The sequence below is a fragment of the Monodon monoceros genome, unplaced genomic scaffold, assembly GCF_005190385.1.
Source record: "Monodon monoceros isolate NGI ecotype Baffin Bay Population unplaced genomic scaffold, NGI_Narwhal_1 Super_Scaffold_21, whole genome shotgun sequence".
NCBI lineage: Eukaryota > Metazoa > Chordata > Mammalia > Artiodactyla > Monodontidae > Monodon > Monodon monoceros.
Genome location: NW_021703778.1, coordinates 140406485 through 140428680, shown reverse-complemented (window position 1 = coordinate 140428680; position 22196 = coordinate 140406485). Strand labels below are relative to the sequence as shown.

Sequence of the window (22196 nt, the reverse complement as noted above, 5' to 3'; positions counted from 1 at the left end):
ATGTGAGACACATCCCTGGGTGATTGCGATATACCAAGTGACTGAAGTAAGCCCAGACTAAGGTGGGGCACAGCCAGGTGCCTAAGACAGCCCAAGAAACAAGGAAGCATCCTGAAGAAGGTGGCCCCAGGCAGAGTTGTGGGGAGGGCCTTCCAGATGCCATCATATTAGAACACATGGACAAAGCTCTGGGAAGCTTTAATCCAGAGTTCACAAATTTGGTGTTGGAAGGGGGAGTAACAAGGGGTGATATCAATGAAATCCAACCCCAACATGTTTGTTTGGCCCATGTAGTATTGCTCTGCAGAATTTTTAGTTTTCATATTGATTTCGTTGCCAACATTGTAAAATAGGGAATTTTTTTAATTAAAAAAGTTTTTTTGGCATTTTTAAAAGTCTGGCACCACTGGGCCTGCACATTCATATGGCAACAGTGAGAGCTGAGCAGGCACTGTCTCCTCTGGACAGTCTTTTTGGTCCACTTCCTTAGTATCTTCCCAGGGCTGACACCGAGTGTCAGTAGCTGTATGTCATCTGTTTCTTTATTATAGTAGAGCTAAAAGAAAAAGGACATCCTGAACAGTCAGCCTACTTGGATCATTTTCATAACTTACCTTGCCACTCTAGTCCTTTATGATCCCACTTTAATCCCACAGTGAATTTCCCATCAGCACTTCCCAAACTTTCCTGGGGCTTTAGCAGACTCAAGACTGCTGAGAAAAATCAGGCAAGAGCTGGATGAGTGACAAGGCCCGGAATTTAAAGGGATTGAAGGCATGTGTGTTTCCTTCCAGGAGTATGAGCTGTGTGAGGAGTGGGGCTGCCTATACCCCATTCCAAGAGAACATTTAATCAACCTACATCAAAAGCATCTTCTCCACCTTCTAGAAAGAGGCGATCATGAAAAGGCTCTGCAGGTAAGCCTCCAACTCTTCCCAGTTTTCTTTTGGTAGGGGATGAGACGGTTAGTCAAAGCTGGTGGCTCTGTTCCTGCTGGATCCCATGCAAAGCATTCGCAGTGTCAGATCTGCCCCTCCGTGTCCTTCAGGAGCTGGTTATAGTCACCTTCCCTATAGGTGCCTAGCCCTGCATTGGGGCCAGATGGGCATCTGGGTCCAAGACTCTGCTGATCTCTGGTCCTGTCAAAGCCATCATTTGTGAAGCTTTGGGGGTGGTGAAAAAATGAGTGCAGAGAAGGGGTTAATCCACAGTGACTAAACCTGAAGGTTCTGTTCTCAAACAAAACAAGGCTGTTCTAAGAGTTCTTCTACAGGTCTCACCTTTCTCCTCTACCTTCCTCCTGCAACAGCTCCTGCGAAGAATTCCTGACCTCACCATGTGCCTTGAGGTCACAGAGCAGTCCCTCGATCAGCACTCTAGCTTGGCCACTTCTCACTTCTTGGCCAACTACCTCACCACCCACTTCTATGGAGAACTGACCGCAGACCGACACCGTGAAATCCAAGCACTGTACATGGGATCCAAGGTCAGGAGGAGAAGGGGGTGTTGGGAAAGCATGCCTGAGGGAGGGACTGCTGGCCCATCTCCCACTTCAGAACTTGCCCTTCCAGGCACCTGCCATCCTTGACCTGTGGTATATAAAATCTTGACCCTAACAGCCCACCACATCCCTTAGGACTTACCGTTCTCTTACTGCTCTGCCTCCAAAGTGAATTTTACTGTCCTCTTAAATTCTCTTTATGCTTTCCTTGGCATCTGCTATACCAAGCCTTCTCAATTCGGACCATGAATTAGAATCACCTGGACTTTCTAAAAATAGCAGTAGTTAATCTCCACCCCAGAGTAATTAACACTGAACCCCTTGGGACAGGGCCTGCCTATCTTCCAGAAGGATTCTGATGCGAGGATTTAAAACTGCTTTAAATCCTTAAAACTACTTTGTGCTAAAGGAAAAGGGTTAATTGTCTAGGCAATGAGATAAGTCTTTACCTTTGATGTGTAACCTTGGAGACACTAATAGAAGAAATTATAAGCTAGGAAAAGTAATCCAGTGAAGGAGAGTTTGGGGAGAGAGAAGGCCTTCTAACTCTCTAATAATGATTCTGATTGGAAGTCATATATACTGGCCCCCTAAGTGTAGAACTTGCCCCATGAATAGAATGAGTGCTGGGAGAGCCATGAATATGACCACTAGCCTACTTGCTAAGAGTTCAACTATGTAAAATGATTCTAAAGAGGATACACCTTTTTTTTTCTTTTTTTTCTTTTTTTTTGGATGTACTGTACCTAAATGGAATCTTTGAAAATTGGCAATGAGAAGAGCCAGTGAATGTATTTCAAGCCCAGGAATAACAGCCTCTAGGAGGAATTTAGAGTCATCATTCACCTGTAGAACACTGGAGGTGCCAGGTTTAGTCCACCTTATATTGCTTATTCTAGTAAAGCCTCAAATGGACAGAATGGTGGCTTTAAGGATCAGGCAGGGGTCAACCATGCCTGGTTGGTCTAGGCCAGGGGTCAGGAGACCACCACCTGTGGGCCAAATCCAGTCCTCTGCCTGCTTTTATAAATCAGGTTTGATCAGGTTTTATAAATCAGTAGTTGCCACAAAGACCTTATGGCCTATGGAGCCTAAAATATTTACTATCTTAAACCTTTACAGGAAAAGTTTGCCAGCCTTGCTTCCTAAGAGACTCCTAGCCAGTTTCAGTAGCTGGCCAAGTGCCCTTTGGTCCCAGATACCCTTCCCCCTTCCCAGTAAGAATCTTGGCTTTCTTCTGAAATTCGTGTCCTGTTTTCTTCACTCTGTGGCTCTGCCCCACACCCAGGTCCTGCTAACCCTGCCCGAGCAGTACCGGGCCAGCTACTCCCACTTGTCCTCTAACCCCCTGCTCATGCTGGAGCAGCTGCTCATGAACATGAAAGTGGATTGGGCCACCATGGCTGTGCAGACCCTGCATCAGCTGCTGGCTGGCCGGGAGGCTGGCTTCACCGTGGACGAGGTGGACTCACTGCTTTCCAGATACGCAGGAAAAGCCCTGGACTTTCTGTACCCTCTGCGGGAGAAGCGCTCAGGTAACCGCCAGCATCCTCGATGGGGGTTCTACATGGAGAAGGAAATACCGTGCTACATCCTTATTTTCATTTTTCCTCTTTTATAATTTTGAGTTGATTGAGAGTGAAAGGATACACTTCAGGAGAGATAGCTCTTTTATATAGGAGAGATCTCAGTCTTGGAGGAAGTGGCAGGCTAACCAGAATGAAAGGATGGTAGATAACCACCACGTGCATAATAATATAAAGCTTCGAGGAAAAAAACATGCTGGGGGGTACTTCCCTGGTGACGCAGTGGTTAAGAATCCGCGTGCCAATGCAGGGGATACGGGTTTAATCCCTGGTCTGGGAAGATCCCACATGCCGCGGAGTATCTAAGCTGTGCGCCACAACTACTGAGCCTGCGTTCTAGAGCCCGCAAGCCACAACTACTGAAGCCCACGTGCCTAGAGCCCGTGCTCCACAACAAGAGAAGCCACCGCAATGAGAAGCCTGCGCACTGCAACGAAGAGTAGCCCCCACTCGCCGCAACTAGAGAAAGCCCGCATGCAGCAACAAAGACCCAAAGCAGCCAAAAATAAATAAAAACAAAAATACACGCTGGGGGTGGTCTCTGTCTGGCCTTGGTGCACTGGGCTCTTAAGTGCCATCATTTTGTACTGAGGGTATGCGCTATTCCCAGGATCACATCAGATGTCACTAGTGTGGGAACTGACTCAGCCTCTTCTAGAATGAAGAAAATGAAATAAATGGGGGCTGATGTTCCCAGCCAGCTTTTTTTTTCTTACTCCCTACCCTCCAGGACCACCATTTAAATGTCTTCTACTTCCCCCGGGCATCTTTAGATTTATTTTGTAAAATCCTAGTGTCTACTTCATTTATCTCACGTGCCTAACACAGTTTGTTTATTGAGGCATTTAAGAAGCATGCTTGCTGTCGTCTTAGAAGTACCTCTGCCATTCTTTGCATACCTAGTAGAGTCATGGGATGACAGCGAAACCAACAGGGCTTTGAAGTAAATGCCTAGCACAGCAAGTAAGGATGTTTATGATAGAACAATCTGTCAACAGTTTCCCTCCCTACAGATCCTGTGATTTACCTCCAGGAAATTGTCAGTCCGGCTTCAGACCTCGAGACCTTGTCTAGGTCACCGTCAGTGGAGTTCTCTTCTGTTGCTGCTCCTGGTAAGGACAGGTTCTGAGAGTTACCCATTTTTCAGTTCAATCTTGCCTTATTCTGATTTTCTGATTCTTTTGCTTCTTTTTTCATTTCCAGTCACAACATTCTTATTAATTGTTTTTCTTGATTCTTTCCAGCTTTTTGTATCCCAGAAAATTCAACATACAATCGATTCTTATTATTCGCAGTAGTATATCTATGAAGGCTCCACAAACACTGAATTAGCAAATACTAAACCATTGCTCCTAGGGAAAATTCGCCCACGCGTGTGTGTGATTACATGTGTGCACATGTGTGCACACACACACACACACACACACACACACATTTCACATACATTATAATCTCAAATTGGAAACAATTCATCCCAGTAAATTCTATTTTCTTTATTTTACAAAAGAGAAAAAGCGGTTCAGAGTGTTAAAGTGACCTGCCTGAAGCCACCCCATTAATGAGTGCCTAATGAGCCTTTGGGATTCAAACCCTGTCCAACTAGCCCCAGAGTGGAGCTTCTTACACTACCCTGCTGCACTGTCTCCCCTACCATCTGCATCCTCTGGTCATCTCTGTATGAGAGCTGAGATAAGAAGGCAAAACATTACCTTGTTCAACCCCAGATGAGAAGCTGTATACCAGGCAATTCAAATTATTCACCACTCTGTGCATGTCTGCAAAAGCAATGCAAATATTGATTTTGAGGTTACAAACAAATTTTAGCGAGTAGGCAACTTCACAAATACGGAATCTACTAATAAGGAGAATCGACTTATTTAAGTCCTTATGTTCACTCTGACCCTGTCCTGCAGGTAGTTATTTATATCTGTCACCCACACAGGGTGCAAGGTCCTTGAAGGCCTCGGCCATGTCTTGGTCACCCCTTTTCACCACCCCTCTTCTCCCACAGTCTCCTGACTTGCCCAATGGCCTACACTCAGAAGCAGCTCAGCAAGTGTTTGTTTTGCCAACAGGAGAGCAGACTTCTGGGGAGAGTTCGACAGCCCGTCGTCTTCTGGGTGCTGCTAAGAGTCACTGTGTTTTCCAGTTCTCTTTTTCTGTGACCTGCCAACATCGTTCTGCTAGTTGACAAGAAATCTCCTTAGATATCGTAAAACAAAGACCGTGGCATTTCGTGGCCATGCTTTGAGAATTAGCCATGCTTCGCAGTAATCAGCAGACCTGACAGAAGGGCTCAGACGTACAGGCACATGAGCAGCTTCACAAATCTGCATAAGGCAGCCTGAGCAGCTTTGGTTTACTTAATTTTTTAAACTTTTTATTACAGAAAGTTTCCAGCACACAAAAGTAGAGAGACCAGTGTAATGAAGTGTCACATACCTATTACCCAGCTGCAATGTTTATCATGTCAGTGTGACCATTCTTCTTTCATCTTTACCCCTGTCCCTCTACTGGATTATTTTGAAACAAATCCTAGATATCATACCATTTTGTTTATAAATAAAACAGGGTATATCTCTAAAAGGTAAGGACATTTATAAAACAAAACCATAACATCATTCTCATACCTAAAACCAAATTAATGATTCCTTATTATTATCAACTATCCAGTCACTCGTCACATTTCCCCAGTTGTCTCATGAAGATTCTTTTTAGAATTGGTCTTTCTAGAATCAAGATGTAAATAATGTCCACACATGGCATTCGACTAAACTCTCTCTTAAATCTGTTTTAATCAGTAGGTCCCCCTACCTCTTTTTATTTGTGGAGGAAACTAGGTCATTTGTCCTTTAGAGCTTCCCACACACTGCATTTTGCTGATTGTCACCCCATGGCAATCTGGGTCTCCGTCCCCTGTGTTTTCCAGTACACTGGTAGATAGATCTAGAAGCTTGATTTGATTCAGGCTTAATATTTTTTGGTTAGTATATTTGATAGGTGGCCATGTGCCTTCCATCAGGAGACACACAACGCTCTTTTTGCAGTCAGCCATCGATGATCAATAACTGGATCTATGCTATCAGTAGGGGTTTGTAAAGTGGTACAGTTCTAACTCTCTCATCCCTTCTTTGTTTATTAGCTGGACTACTGATCACCTTTTACTCTGACTTCTGGCTTTGACTCCCAGGTGTCTCCGTTGTGCATTCCCCCAGTCCGAGGGAGAGGAGCCTCCCACAGAGTCAGCCGCCACTGGAGTTTGTGCCCCCAGCAACGCCCCCTGCCAGGCACCAGTGGGTACCGGATGAGAGCGAGAGTACCTGCATGGTCTGCTGCAGGGAGCGCTTCACCATGGTAAGCAGCGTCCGTCTCCGGCTTTACCTGCAGGAGAAATTAAAGGAAAGCTCTACTTCCTGAGCCTGAGTTTATAGTCACCTCCTGTCCCCAAGAGGATATGGGTATGTTCAGAAGAACTGACTACCAGATCTGCGGCTCTGGGTTTACCTTTGACCTGACCAGAATATATTTTCTGAATTTAGACAGGTGGTAGACACCCTCAAGGAGCCTTAAATTCTAAAATCTCTGCCATTCTCATGAAATAAATAAAAAGAGCCAGAGTGGTATTGCATGGGAGGAGTCACCAAATGTTGGGGCATCTCGTTTCTAGCTCCTGTGTCTTTCGCAGAAAGACGGGTGACCTGGTAATGGTTTTATGTGCTGGCGCCAGATGACCTCAGTTCTAATACCAGCACTGCCTCTTACTAGCAATGTGACTATTAACTTTCTCAGTCTCAGATGCTCACTTGTAAACTAGGGATGCTCGGTTATTTGGTTCATGGAGCTATAAGCACTAACTACAGTAACAGATGTTACCACCCTGCACACAGTACCTGGCTGGCACAACAGCTCAGCTGATGATCAGGATGACGATGCAGTTTCTCTGTGTCTGTTTCCTCCTCGTGCATAAAAGCGGTGTAATATATCTGTCAACCTCTTATGATGAAATAAGGCAGTATTTGTAAAAGCATCTTGAAAAAAGAACACTTTTTCATCATCAATACCATGTAGACATGTGATCCTCATTGGCTGAGAAATCACTTCTTCCCCACTGCTTTTTGCGGTGTCTTCACATGTTTCCTCCACAGACAGATAAGACTTGTCAGGAGCTATTGAAAAACTGCCCATGACTTGGACATCTTTGCCCATCAGATGAGAGAGATCTTTAAATGTCAGCTTCTTGAAGGCAAGGATTAGTGTGTTCTTTTCTCAGTAGAGGCCCAAGCACATGGTATTCTTAGTAAGTCACAGGTGGCTAATTCCAAGGATAAACGGATTGACGGGTGCTCACAGGTCCTGCAATCTCACCTTCTCTTCCTCCCTCCTCCTTCTCTTCCTGATGACACTCCTCAGTTTAACAGGCGTCATCACTGTCGCCGCTGTGGTCGGCTAGTGTGCAGTTCCTGCTCCACTAAGAAAACGGTGGTGGAAGGCTGCAGAGAGAACCCTACTCGCGTGTGTGACCAGTGCTATAGTTACTTCAACAAAGAGTGAGTGTCCTGCAGCGGGGCCGCTGCTGCTATTGACCACTGCACCCTCCCCCGGGTCCTGACACTCCTAGGGGTCTCGTTATGGAAAGCGTCTCAAATCTGAGCAATTACAGAAACTTTTCATTTCACATTCACACTGAAATGCCATTCACTCTACAGTGTAATGTTTGACCCTGGTCAGAGAGACTTCTAAGAGAGGAAGTAGGAATGAGTAGAAGCAGAGATCAGAGCTCTTACATGATGTTCTCTCTGGGATCAGGACACTTAGTTCTTCGGCCTGTCCTCTAACTGAGGCCATGGGCCTGTCCCCTAACTGAGGCCGTGGATCTTAGTTTGCCAACAACCTCACCTCTTTTCCAGCCACTCTCACTTCAGTTGGTCTCAGCTGGACTCCAAAAGACACTGAATGTTGGGGGCTCACTTGCATCAGCTCTCACTGAGCTCATCATTCTGGCTTGTTATCCACAACTAGAAGAGCCCACACACTTTCCTGTGCACAGTTCAGCTGGGAACAAGCCTCAGAAACTGCTCGTGCCTCTGGCAAGACAGGTCAAGACTGTGTTTGCCAGCCCAGTATTGCTCAGTTTTTTCTACTACTTCTAGCAGCAGAGGAGGGTGAAACTAAGACTGCTAGAGCATGTGGGAATAGGAGCCAAAGCAGCTCTCCAAGAGCAAAATCACTCTGAGTTCTTCATGTTTTACTAACAGACTTAAAGGGATTTTACGTTCTGCCCAATAGCTCAACAGCATTTTTGTGTTTCTTTTACTAGGAACATTTTTTTAACATTATTTACCATGGTGATTACTGACCTGATAGGAAGGAAGACGTGCCGTGTTCATACCACAGTTTCTGTGACCCTGGCATACCACTGCCTCCCTCTGGGTGGGGGACAGGGAAATTACCCATTTATCGTACTGCTGAGATTAGAAATGAGCAGTTGGTATCAGTGAGGATTCTTTCATTCAGCAATCACTGAGCAATAATCACTTTGCCCTCGAGGAGCCCCCATTTTAGTGGGGAGACAGCCAAAACACAGACCACAGGGCCCTTGGGTAAGTGCAGTGTGGAGACACACCCAGCTTAGCCCAGTGATCAGGAGGGTTTTCTAGAGGTGTGGCACTTGGTCTGAGACTTAGAGGATGAGAAGTTGGTAGGAAAAGAAGCCGAAACAGAGCATGCCCAAAAGTGGGAGTAACAACTGCAAAGGTAGGGGCAGGAGAAAATGTGGGTCCTTTGAGGAAGTGTAAATAGGTAGGTGATGGGCTAAGGTTCTGGACTCAGAGGCTGGCAGCTGAGCTGGGAGGACCTAGGGAATGGCAGAGGGGCTTGGAGCTTGCTCTTTGACAGCACGGGCTGGGGTTGACCAGAAGGCTTCTCGTGCAGGTGATAGACTTGGGCTCTGGCTTGTGACATTGGGATTTAGTGGTTGGTGGCACCAACTGAACTTGATCAGAGCCCGTAGCAGTGTGGGGAGGACTCTTATGGGTTGAGCAGAGGTCATGGGTGGTAGGAGATGGTCTCAAGAAGCAGCAAAGCCATAAGGAGCTTTGTCTGCTGAACTGCAAATGTGGAATATTGTACCCTGAGGAGCTATCAAAGAATTTGATAAAAGAATTTTAAGCAGAAGCATAATATGGCCAGACTTGCTTTTTTTTTTTTTTTTTTTTTTGCGGTACGCGGGCCTCTCACTGTTGTGGCCTCTCCCGTTGCGGAGCACAGGCTCCGGACGCGCAGGCTCAGCGGCCATGGCTCACGGGCCCAGCCACTCCGAGGCTGGGATCTTCCCGGACCGGGGCACGAGCCCATGCCCCCTGCATTGGCAGGCAGACTCTCAACCACTGCGCCACCAGGGAAGCTCCAGATTTGCATTTTTGAAAGCTTGCTGTACCTACAAAGTAGAGAATAGCTTGGTAGAACCAAGGAGACCAATTGGGAAGCTATTGCAAAGGCTCTAGCATTAAATGATGAGGGCCCTCTCTGAGGCAGGGATGAGGAGAGAGATGCGGACATTTAAACAGGTATTTTAAATGGAACGGGCAAGAAATGGTAAGTGGTTGGCTGTGACAGGTGAGGGAGAGAAAAGAGTTTTGGATGATTCCCTGATAATCTCATTTGAGTAACAGTAAATGTCAGTGCTATACACTAAGCTCAAAACAAAGAGCAGGAGGAGGGATTCAAGCATTTCACTTTTTCTTTCTCTGTTTCCAGTGCGCCAGAGGAGAATCCAGGACAACCAGGAGGTAAGACTGAATCACATTCCCTGTGACTTATTTTTTTTTTTTTGCCACACCACCCAGCTTGTGGGATCTTAGTTCCCTGACCAGGGATTGAACCCACGCCCTCGGCAGTGAAAGCGTGGAGCCCTAACCACTGGACCACCAGGGAATTCCCTCCCTATGACTTTTTGTCTCTGTGCTCAAGTTGGCTCTTCCTTCAGCATATCTGCTGCAACTGACACCCTCAATGGCAACTCAGTCCAACAGGTTGACCAAAGAAAATTCTTGGCATTTCTGTCAGGCTATTTCCCTTAAGGTTTGTCATCATAGTAACCTATCACACTGGCCCATTAGCTTCCAGCATCGAGAAGGCCAGCAGCCAAAGAATTTGGTCCTTAACTTTTAGTAACTTATTTCTCTTTCTTCCCCCACTAGGTTTCCCTTCACCACCATCCTGCCTTCTAATGCTCCCTCCTTCCCCTTGGTAATCACTATTAATAGTTTGGGCAGGTTAGTTTTTAGAGTAGCCAATGGCTCATCCCTCCATTTGGGAAGCATGCAGCATTCAGAGTTTCTCGTGTGAAGCAACAAGTTTGTGTGACAAACATTGTAACACTCATTCCAGGTCTGTGCCTGGGGAAGAAAGTTTGAGGTACCCAAGGTGGTCTCCTAAAGGAAATAAAAGGGACCAAAAGGAGAGAAAGGGCCCTAAGATATCAGGCAAGGATCTGCCTGCAGCTCGTGGCTCCCTGGGCTGGGCTAGACTGGACTACCGGCCAGTGAATGACACATGAACGGCATTTGTCTTCTCAGCACCAGACAGCCCCAAGAGTGAAAGCCCTCCATACTCAGCTGTGGTGAGAGTCCCCAAAGCAGCTGAGGTGGAATGGATTTTGGATCTGAATGAGGAGGAAAATGAGCTGGTGCGGAGTGAATTTTACTATGAGCAGGTAATAGCAATAAAATGTGATGGTCATTTGAGTTTCCTTATGATGTGTAGTAGCATGGCAGGAAATGCAGAGTTGGGCAGACACAAGCAGGCCTTCACTTGCTCACAGTGTAATATCATGGGAGCTAAGACAAGTAAACCAGTTAAAGCAGAAAATGAGGAACAGCTTGAGAAATACACAAGAGGAAATCAGGAAAGGCTTCGTGGAAGAGGTAGCGTTTAAGAGGAGCCTTGGAAGTGCGGTAGGAGTTTGACAAGCAGAAGTTTGGGTGTCCTGAGTGGAGTGAGGATAGGAGAAGGGCAAAGATTTCCAAACTCTAACATCCAAGCGAAGGCACAGTATCAAAAATGATTGGGGAATTAGAAGTGGTTTAATTTGGAGAGAACATAGGGTGTTAATAGAGAGGTAGGAAAGGTAGGGTTGAAACAGGCTATTTATGTGTAGGGCCTTGTACTCTGCAGTAAGATATATGTACTTGGTAGGCATCAGGGCCATGGAAGGTTTCAGAGTGTGCTTTAGGAATATTAATTTAGCAGCACTGTTTCCAGTGGCTTGAAACAAAGACTTCTCCAGGTAGCCAGACAAGCAAGGTGACTATCGTCCAAGCCAGCATTAGGAGCACCTGCACTGATGGGACAGTAGACTAAAAAAGAAGGGCACCTACAGGCATTCCCAGGAAGTAGGTAACACGTGGACACAGCTGCCTTCCTCCCAGTAAGGAGACAAAAACCTAAAAGCCAGAGCTTTGCCAGTGCTACTTAGAACTTCTGAAGTATGTTTAGCTCTACTTCTGCTTTGCCGTGGGATTTTTGGCTCCTTCCCCCAGGGTTTTTCAAGCTTTGTGAAACGGGAAGAATAATTCCTCCCTCCCAGCTACATTTGAAGACTGCTTTGGTCTGGGAACTCACAGTGTGCTTCTCTCCTCGTCCACCTGGGCCAGGCCCCCAGCGCCTCCTTGTGTATCGCCATCCTGAATCTGCACCAGGACAGTGTTGCCTGCGGCCACCAGCTAATTGAGCACTGCTGCAGGCTGTCCCAGGGGCTCATGAACCCAGAGGTAGATGCGGGGCTGCTCACAGACATCATGAAGCAGCTGCTCTTCAGCGCCAAGATGATGTTTGTCAAGGCGGGCCGGAGCCAGGACCTGGCTCTTTGTGACAGGTAAGTGGAAATGAGTCTCTCTTCTTTTACACGGTGGTCATGTCTGTCCAGCTTCTTTTTCTGACCCTACTCTGGGTTTTCACCTCCCAATCCTCTGACAAGACATGCTGAACTGTTTTGCATCTCCATTTGACGTTGATGAAATGCTGTTATCAGATCACAAGCAGTCTTCCTCACCCTACGTTGACAGCCTGTGTGCTTCTCTTTCCCTGAGTGGATCCTCAAGGCAGGTTCTCTAGCTATAGAGTCTTTCTTTTCCAGTTGGAAAGAAAGACTTGGGTTAATTTGTAATGAACATCAATTTTGGAGAGCACCTTTAGTCTCTGTGGAACTTTCTGCCTTTTAAAGGAGATGTGTCCTCTACCCTAGCCTTGACCAAATTCAGACTGTGGCCTCGGAGTTCTGGGTAACAGATCTATAAAGCGCACTGCGGACTGGTCTGTCCCTATGTCCCAGGGAGGAATGTGAGTCATAAAGTAGAAGTTTCTATGGAAAAGTGAGGATTAGGCCCCAGCTCCCTACACAACCTGCTCTGCCTCCATTCATTAACCTGACAATGAAAACTCCCAATTCCCGGCTTATCCACCCAGATGTGTGACTCACGTTGTGCATTCCCAGCTCTCAGTCCTAGCCAGATTTGAGAGCGAAGAGCATAATTTTCTTTGACGTGTCAGTGCTTCAGGCACTTGCCCAGGGTACTGGCCTGCAAACTCACCAGATAACAGAGAGTGCAGTGACTCTCAACTTCACCGCTTCCTAGCTCTGTAACCTTAGATGAGTCTGTTAACCACTCTGGGCCTCGGTTTCCTCCTCTGGAAAATGGGGATGATAATAATATTTATTTCATATGGCTGTAAAGTGAGAGTACTGTATCCATATAAAGGACTAAGAACTGAGCCTGTGTACTCCAAAAATGTTAGTTTTATTATTCTTACTAACAAAAACCAGAAGGTTGAGAAAGGCAGAAGGAGGTGGGACAGCAAGTGGAAGGAAATATAAAGGAGTTAATTTCACTCATATCAAGAGGCAAAAGATTCTACATCATTTTTCAAGTTGACAAATGAAAAATGAGCTGTATAATATGTTAAATACAACTTTTTAAAGAACCACAACTCTACCAATTTATCAGAAATGGAGAAGGGAAGGAAGGAACAGAAACCATTTTATATAGCAAAAGGTAGAATTTAAGGCAAAAATAAAGATATATCTAAATATTTCTCAACTATCAGAAACGTAAATGAGATAAAATCTTATTAACAGAAAAGGATACTTAGATGGGGGCTGGAGAACAAATCTAACAGCAAGTCCTATACTTCCTTCAAAATCTAATATAGATGGAGGAAATATCCACTTTGGGTTAAGGGAGCAGAAATTAAGGAAGTCCTTGCTTCAGTGGGATTCGCACCCATCCCCAGGTGCCATAGGCTTCTCTGACACTTAATAGCCCTGGTTTCAAGTTACGCATCCCTTCTTCCCAGCCCTGGAATCGGTCCCTCGCTCTAGGGAATCACTGCACTTGTGCCCAGGTGCTGACGACAGTAGATTCGTCTCTCATGTGTGTTTAGAACTCCTGGTTTGCAGAGTATTTTTCCGCTGTTTTTAACTCATACCTCCTTCTGTGGACAAATAAATGTTTAAAAACAAAACTCACACCACCTATTACACACGTCCAATACATTATGATACCGAATTTGCTTTTACACACTATGCTCTCCCCTACCCATCCCCACTAGGTTGAGAATCACTGATGTACTGAATCCCTTTCCAGGGAAATCAGTGGACAAGTCAGGATCTGCAAGGGGTTTTGATAGAATTATGATACAAGATTCAAGAACCTTGAGTGTAGGCCTGTCTCAGGCAGGACTAAACAGAATGATCCCAGACAGCTCTCTGGGCTCTGTTGTTATAAGGTTTTTGCAATCACCAGGTGTCAGGAATAAGATCAAAGGCAGCAGTCCTGGTAACAAGAGTCCATCCTTAACCCAGAGAAAGGATGTCAAGTCCAGGGCACTCGAATCTGAGGGCCCTGCCCAGCAGCACCTCCAGAGGATGGTAGTGATGTGACCTCCGTACTGACCGGGAGTGCAGGCTGCCGATACAGTCCATATACACTCTCCCAAGCAAGCAGGGTTCCAGAGAACCAAAAAGAAACGGGTAGCTTGCGAGCTCCCAGCATCGGTATAAAGGCCTTGCCTCAAAATAGGAGACCTGAGTGTCCCGGAGCGTCCGTACTCCATGTATTGATAGCTAACGTTTGATGAGTGCCTACAAAGCTCTAGACACCATCCTAAGCTCTTTTCCTCCGGTTATTTCATTTTATCCTTAAAACTCCCCATTATTCTATCCATTTTGCAGATGAGTAAATTGAGGCTGAGAAAGGTTAACTAACTTGCCCAAAGTCATAGAGCCACTAAGTGATAGAGTTGAGTTTCCGAGAGTCTGACTCCAGAGTCTTTTCTCCTATGTACCTCACAATTCTCATTATCACATTTCACATTGGAAATGAAATAGAAAACCTTTAAGCAGCACCTGTTCTTGGGATGACCCTGTGGAGCCTCACTGCCTTGCCCTTTTCCTCCCTGTAGCTACATCAGCAAGGTAGATGTGCTGAATATTTTAGTTGCTGCTGCCTATCGCCACGTGCCATCTCTGGATCAGATCTTGCAACCAGCCGCGGTAACCAGGCTAAGGAACCAGCTTTTGGAAGCTGAGTACTACCAACTGGGCGTTGAGGTGAGGCACAGACAAAGCTGACATCTACCCCAACGAGTTACCTCCTCTAGTTGTCCTTGGCCATGGGGAGTGTCTAAGGCATGACAATTTTGCCAGTGTGGGAGTAATGGCAGGTGGGGTGGTGGGGAGGGAAATGATTGACACCAAGGGGATAGAATTGGTCTTTGGGACCCTCAGGCATGGCTGTGGGTGCCTCCCCCTAAAAGGAGCAGTTTTTCCTCCAGGTATCCACAAAGACTGGCCTTGATACCACCGGGGCATGGCACGCTTGGGGCATGGCCTGCCTCAAAGCTGGGAACCTCACCGCCGCACGGGAGAAGTTTAGTCGCTGTCTGAAGCCCCCTCTTGACCTCAATCAGCTGAGTCATGGCTCAAGACTGGTACAGGATGTGGTTGAGTACCTGGAGTCCACAGCGAGGCCACTTCTATCCGTGGTAAGAGCACAACAGGCAGAGGGTGGGCTCCAGGGCCAGGGGGAGGCCCAGGGGCAGTAATGGCCTGGGGAAAGTATCAGCTTCCATTCAGCTGACAGTGGCAGCCCTGGCTCAGAGCTGTCAGGTTTGGATTTCGTTCTTTCCATTATATATGGTTAGATAAGTCATAAAAAGTCAAATTTCAAAAAAAAAAAGAAAACTAATTTTAAAACAGTGAAAATCACATATAATCCCATACCCACACTTAAGCAATATTTAGATTTTAGTGAATTTTCTTTGTTATGTTTTTGATTTAATTGGTGTTATACAGTTTATAATATATAGAAGTTTATATCCTGCCTGTTTTCTACCCTTAAAACTATATAATAGCGAGCACTTTTCCACGTTGTTAAACATTCTTTGAAAACAGTGTTTCCAGCGGCTGCTGAGGACTCCCTGAGTTCCATTGTTCCCTCACACTCTGTCCTCTCTTGGCAGCAAGATGATGATTACTTGGCCACCTTGAAAGAGCTGGAAGCTACCCTTCGGACCCAGAGCCTCTCTCTGGAGGTGATTCCTGAAGGGAAGATCATGAACAACACCTACTACCAAGAATGCCTCTTCTACCTGCATAACTACAGCACCAGCCTGGCCATCATTAGCTTCTACGTGAGGCACAGCTGCCTGCGGGAAGCCCTGCTGCACCTCCTCCACAAGGTGGGACTTGCAGACGTGGCTGGCTCTCACACGGCAGTGCCTGCTTTGCCCGCTTGGCTTGGCCCATCCAGCTTTCATGGAGGCAATAACCCCCCTTAACCTTACCCCAGGGTTGAGCTATGAGGTCATCTCTGGCAAAGTCAGGTCCAAATGGCAAATTCTAGGGAATTCCCTGGTGGTCCAGTGGTTAGGACACCACACTTTCACTGCCGAGGGCCCGGGTTCAATTCCCGGTTGGGGAACTAGGAGCCTATAAGCCTCATGGTGCAGCCAAAATACAAAACAAAGCAAAACACAAATGACAAATTCCATCTGCACAAATCATGATTTGATGAGTGTGCGCAAGTCTTAACCTGGATCCCAGATTGCCCTTCTGACGGGCAGTGACAGATTTCATCCCTTCTCCCAGAACATTTAGCAGAACCAAGTAATAGCTGAGAGCATGGTCTCTGGAATGAGATGCTTGGTGTAAGTGGTGTGACCTTGAGCAAATTGCCTAACCTCTCTGTTTCCACACACTTCCCACCTGCTCTGGGCTGTGTCCTGCTGCTGACCCCACTACTCGTCCACTCAGGGTTGTTACCACAAAGGCCAGGAAGCACCCATGAGCCACATCCTAAATTTGAGCCACAAGTATCTCATAGAAGGAGAGTGTGCCCTCCTTTGTTTCCTCTGACATCCTCTGCCCTCCTCCCACAGGGGGCAAAGGCACCCCTGAAGTGCATTATTTCTTTGGAGCCATTGTTAAGCCAAGTCAGGGCTCTGTTTCACCATGACTCTTTGACCTTCTCTTTTTTATCTGAAAGTCCCATGCAATTCTTCTGAGGAACTGAGTGATTAGTACCAAATTTCATATAAAATTAAAGGAGCTTGAGTTATGCTTTAATTCCAGTCTGCTGCCTTCGTCCAAAATGGCAGCCATTGAAAGTTTACAAGTAGGCATATCTTCTAGGATTCCTCCAGTGCGTCAACAGTACAGAGTCGTGGTAACCATACCCCTACAGGACAGCGAAAGGGAAATGTTTTCACTACTGCCGTAGCTACCGTGTCTTAACCAGGTGTCAATATTGTAAAGGTTATATTATTTGGCATTTAATTGCTAAAACCTGTTTCCTTTTCCTCAGTTTCCAAAAGAGTTTTGAGGTAAAGCTACTTCACCTCACCCAGTTCTGTTGCTTCTAACTGATGACCACTCCAGAGGGTTAAGCTGCTTACTTACTTATTTTGGTAAAAGCTGACGACAGCATTGCCCCTGCTTTACATTCGTCAGAGCTAGGAAAGAAGGCTTCTTTTTATCTCCTGTAATCACAGCTACCCTTGAACTGAAGTATCTTACCTTCTCAAGCAGGTGGGGAACAACAGAAAAAAACATTGTGAAAACTATGACTGAATGCCTAGAGCATGGAAGACGTGGTGTTTCCAGCCTCATTCCCTGCCTTTTCACCCCTTACCCACCACACTGCCCCAGAGTGAGCTTTCTAAAACATAGTACATGTTATTTATGTTATTCTTAATTCATGTTATTCCTCTCTCTAAAAGGCCTTCGGTGGATCCCCATGGCCACAAGGTGAAGTCCAAATTCCTTAGCATGAATGCAGGACCCAACAGTATCAGGCCCCCTTATTTCTCCAGTTTATTTTCACTGCAAATCCTATCTCTGCTGTATATTCCGGACTTGCCAAATTACTTAAATTTTCCTGATTGTACCATGCCCTTTCTTACTTCCATGAGTCTACATTGCTGTTTCCCCGTACCTAGAATGCCCTGCCCCTCCTTGTTTTCTTGGAAAACTCATGTTTATCCTTCCAGACCCTCTGTATTGAGCATTCACCTCTTCCTATAAACAGTCACTGTACCTAGAACATAACTCTGTTATTGCATTTATCCCACTGGATTGCAACTATTTGTTTACAATTGTGTCTTCGCATCTGGAGCGAGAAGGCCCATATTTACCTTACCTGGTGTCTTCAAGCACCTGGCCTTGGTCCAGTTATGAATGAATGAGTGGATACATGAATGGATGAAATGGAAGTTCTTTTTTTTTGGCTGTATTGGGTCTTCCTTTCGTTGCTGCACGCAGGCTTTCTCTAGTTGCAGCGAGCGGGGGCTACTCTTCGTTGCAGTGAGCGGGCTTCTCATTGCGATGGCTTCTCTTGTTGCGGAGCACAGGCTCTAGGCATGAGGTCTTCAGTAGTTGTGGCTCGCGGGCTCTAGAGTGCAGGCTCAGTGGTTGTGGCATACAGGCTTAGTTACTCCGCGGCATGTGGGATCTTCCTGGACCAGGGATTGAACCTGTGTCCCCTGCATTGGCAGGCAGATTCTTAACCACTGTGCTACCAGGGAGGTCCCAAAATGGAAGTTTTTAAGGGGTTGAATGGCCAAATGGTTTTTTTTCTATGACTGTGGAACGGGGGTTGATGACTCACGGCCTCTGAACCACAGATGAACTTCAGAAGTGAGCAGGTTAGTACGTGTTTGCACTTTCCTGATGAGTTGGTCTATGATATTTATCATTTATTCATTCATCCAAGAAATAGTTATTAAATAGCCAAGGACTATTCTTCACAACAATGAAGAAAAAAAAGGCAGACAAAAATAGTTGCTCTATAAAACTTACATTATAGTAGGGAGAAAGACAATAAACAAGATAAATAAGATATATAGTATAGGTGATGAGTAATAAGAAGAGTAAAGTGGGGGAGAGGGAAGGGATGGATTGTGTAATTTTAGACAGGGTGCCCAGGAGAGATGACATCTGAGTAAAGGCCTAAAGTAGGTTGGGAATGAACTGTGCAGATTGTGGAGGAAGCACGGTCCAGGTGGAGGGAGTAGCAAGGGCAAAGGCCAGGGCAGCTTGAGCAGAGTAAGCTGGGGAAAGGGTGGTAGCAGATAAGGTCAGAAAGCTAACAGGGCCTAGATCATATAGAGCCTTGTAGACATTATGAGGACTTGGGCTTTGTGCTGAGTGAGAAGGAAAACCGTTGGAAGATTTTGAGCAGAGACGTAACATGATCTGACTTATGTTTTTTGTTTGTTTGTTTTTTGCGGTACGCGGGCCTCTCACTGCTGTGGCCTCTCCCGCTGCGGAGCACAGGCTCCGGATGCGCAGGCTCAGCAGCCATGGCTCACGGGCTCAGCCGCTCCGCGGCATGTGGGATCTTCCCGGACCGGGGCACAGACCCGCGTCCCCTGAATCGGCAGACGGACACCCAACCACTGCGCCACCAGGGAAGCCCATTACTTATGTTTTAACCGAATCACTCAGGTTGATTGGTTGGCATTAGTCAAAAAAGAGGCAGGAGTGGAAGATGGTAGACCAGGGAGGAGGCCATTGCAATCATCTGGGCAAGTGGTGATGATGACTTGGACCAGGACGGTACATGGAGGTGGTGAGAAGTGGTCAGCTACATACAGATTCTGTATGTATTTTGAGGTGGAGCCAATAGAATTTGCTAATGACTTTTATGTTGTGGTGTAAGAGAAAGATGGCTAAGGTTTTTGGCCTGAACAAATAGAATAACAAAATTGCCATCTGAGAAGGGGAAGACTGCAGAAAGAGCAGATTGGGAAGACACAATCAGGAGTGCAGTTTTATGTCAATATGTATTGTTCTCTAGATACCAAAGAGGACTTTTTGCGTCGGCAGTTGGCTATAAGTTAGGTATACAATTCTGGAGTTCAGAAAGAATAAACAGGCTGGGAATAGAGATTTAGACATAATCAGTAGAGCGATAAATGTAAAGCCCTAAGACTTATGAAATCAAAAGAGTGAGTAAAGAAAAGAGGACAGGGACTTCTCTGGTGGCGCAGTGGTTAAGAATCCACCTGCCCATGCAGGGGACATGGGTTCAATCCCTGGTCTGGGAAGATCCCACATGCCACGGAGCAACTAAGCCCACGCGAGGCACCAGTACTGAGCCCAGGTGCTGCAACTACTGAAGCCTGCGCGCCTAGAGCCCATGCTCCACAAGAGAAGCCACTGCAATGAGAAGCCCGTGCACCCATCGAAGGGTAGACCCCACTGGCCGCAACTAGAGAGAAAGCCCATGTGCAGCCAAAAAACCCAACGCAGCCAAAAAAAAGAGAACAGCTCCCTCCTAAGCTCTGGAGAGATTAGGAGGAATCAGCAAAGGAGACTGAGAAGGCGTAGCCAGGGAAGTAGAAAGAAAACCTGGTGGGGGTGGTATCCTGGGGGCCAAATAAAGAAAATTTTTCAAGGAGGAAGCCATCAGCTATATCACAAGCTGTTGACAGAGAAGGTGGAAAACAAGGACTAAGAATTTTAGATTTAACAACATAGAGGTCATTGGTGATCTGAGGGGCAGTTGCAATGGAGTTGTAGGTGCAAAAGCTAGATGTGAGTGAGTTCAGGAGACAGTCACCGGAGAGGAACTGGAGACAGGGAGTGCAGATAACTCAAGGAACTTTTCTGTACGGAGAAGGAGAGAAGGGGAGCAGTCACCCGGGCGGGATTCTCAAAGGGTTCCATCTGTGATGTGCAAAAAGATAAGACGCACCGCTGTGGGAGGATGCTGAAGGGCTGTGAGTGGAAGGAAACTCAGAATGGGTCCCAGACAGTGCCAGAACCAGGCTCAAGACTTCTGACTTTTTGCTTTGCCCTGCTCCAGGAGAGTCCCCCGGAAATCTTCATAGAAGGCATCTTCCAGCCAAGCTATAAAAGTGGGAAGCTACACGTTTTAGAAAACTTGCTAGAATCCATTGATCCAACCTTGGAAAGCTGGGGAAAGTACTTGATTGCCGCCTGCCAACATTTACAGAAGAAGAACTACTACCACATTCTGTACGAGCTACAGCAGTTTATGAAGGTAACAGCAGCCCCATCCTGCCTTCTACCTCTGTCCCTGTTGGCCTGTCGCGTGGGGAGACTGTGCAGGATGAGGGAACGAGACTCGTTTTGGTTCCTGGCCTTTTGCTCCTTGACTAAGCCTACCGCAAATCCACATTACTCTCTAGCATTCTTACATAGTATCAGGATTTCCATTCTCATCCTAAGGAGGCAGACTTTAATCTTGTCAGTAATAGCATTCTTCAGAATTCAGGGAGTATAAAGATAAAAAAGAGGGATATGGTAGTTTCAAGATAAACATGTAGCATGAATGCGGAATTCATAAGGAATGAAGGAGAAGTAAGTGTTTTTAGAGAAGATGCATGAAAGGAGAGGGATCATGTTTCTTCCAATCTGTCTGAGGGTGGCCAACACTAAATCACAGAGAAATTGGCTTATTCAATGCCAGAGTGAAAGTGAAGGCAAGTCAAATGGAGAATCAGACGTCTCCTTTTTAAAGATCTCTTTTGTGCTGGAATAACGTCCTACCTAAGGTCCCAGCCAGCCAGTTCACTTTGGGATCTCTTGGGCCTCTGAGGGAAAGGGTGCTGGCAGCCAGGCTTCACGGGGGGACATCAGATCAGAGTTCTCCTCACACCCCCACCCTCCAAATCTCCTTTGACCTGAACATTCATTTTCCTCTTCCAGGACCACATCCGGGCCGCCATGACCTGTATTCGGTTCTTCAGTCACAAAGCAAAGACATATACGGAGCTGGGAGAGAAGCTCTCTTGGCTGCTTAAGGCCAAGGACCACCTGAAGATCTACCTCCAAGAAACCTCCCGCCGCACTGGAAGGAAGAAAACCACCTTCTTCCGAAAGAAGATGACGGCAGCCGATGTGTCAAGGTAACTTGGGGTTCAGGGAGCAGCTGGGGTGGGGCAGAAAGGCTGGAACCGAGGGCCTGTCGGTGATGCAGCCGCCCTTGCCCATCTCTGAACTCTTGGGAGACAAACACATACACGCACACACCTAACAGGAATCATTCCTGGATGACAGTGTCCGGTACAAGCCTGGAAAGCCGCCAGAGGAGCTTGTAGGAGAAGAGGAAAGTCGGGGAGGCGCAGGAACTGGGATCACATGTGACAGTCAGACTAAGCCCCTACCCCTTACAAGACGCAAAAGAGGTCCTGGGTGATCTGGCCCCCGCCTGCATCTCCATCTTACCTCATGCTACTCTCTCCTTTCTTGTGGCGCATCAGGCACCCTGGCCTCCGGGGGGTTCCTCAGCACCCCAGGTCCTTCCCTCCTCTCAGCCTTTTTGCTGAGAGCACAACATCTGAAGTAAATGCTCCACCGCTACCGTTTATTCCTTCACAGTCCCAATCGCTAGATACTCAATGTGTCTGTTTGTTATCTAGCCTCTGAACTCTGGAGGGCAGGGCTCCTGTCTCTCCCAAACGCTGCTGTTGTTAGCAGCACACCGTGCTCCGTAAACACTCAGCAGCCACTTTCGCCTTGTCGTAACTGCTCAGAGGGTATTTTGGATCTCTTTTCCCTCCGCATCCTTTCTTCTGCCTTTTCC

General features: G+C 46.6%; 1 protein-coding gene across 3 annotated transcripts in view; it reads left to right on the top strand.

Annotated features, from left to right (window-relative positions):
• The window catches only part of ZFYVE26 (zinc finger FYVE-type containing 26), a 69261-nt gene that overhangs the window by 32161 nt on the left and 14904 nt on the right, over positions 1 to 22196 (top strand). For 2 of the 3 annotated variants that reach the window (XM_029237674.1, XM_029237672.1), the window contains exons 24-37: positions 795 to 917; positions 1310 to 1486; positions 2790 to 3036; positions 4086 to 4199; positions 6278 to 6441; positions 7498 to 7634; positions 9844 to 9875; positions 10665 to 10801; positions 11742 to 11962; positions 14548 to 14695; positions 14920 to 15129; positions 15607 to 15825; positions 20454 to 20651; positions 21320 to 21519. In XM_029237674.1, coding sequence (XP_029093507.1) covers positions 795 to 917; positions 1310 to 1486; positions 2790 to 3036; positions 4086 to 4199; positions 6278 to 6441; positions 7498 to 7634; positions 9844 to 9875; positions 10665 to 10801; positions 11742 to 11962; positions 14548 to 14695; positions 14920 to 15129; positions 15607 to 15825; positions 20454 to 20651; positions 21320 to 21519 — 2327 coding nt within the window. The remainder of the gene's footprint in view (positions 1 to 794; positions 918 to 1309; positions 1487 to 2789; positions 3037 to 4085; positions 4200 to 6277; positions 6442 to 7497; positions 7635 to 9843; positions 9876 to 10664; positions 10802 to 11741; positions 11963 to 14547; positions 14696 to 14919; positions 15130 to 15606; positions 15826 to 20453; positions 20652 to 21319; positions 21520 to 22196) is intronic. The other variant, XM_029237673.1, reaches the window with a different exon arrangement.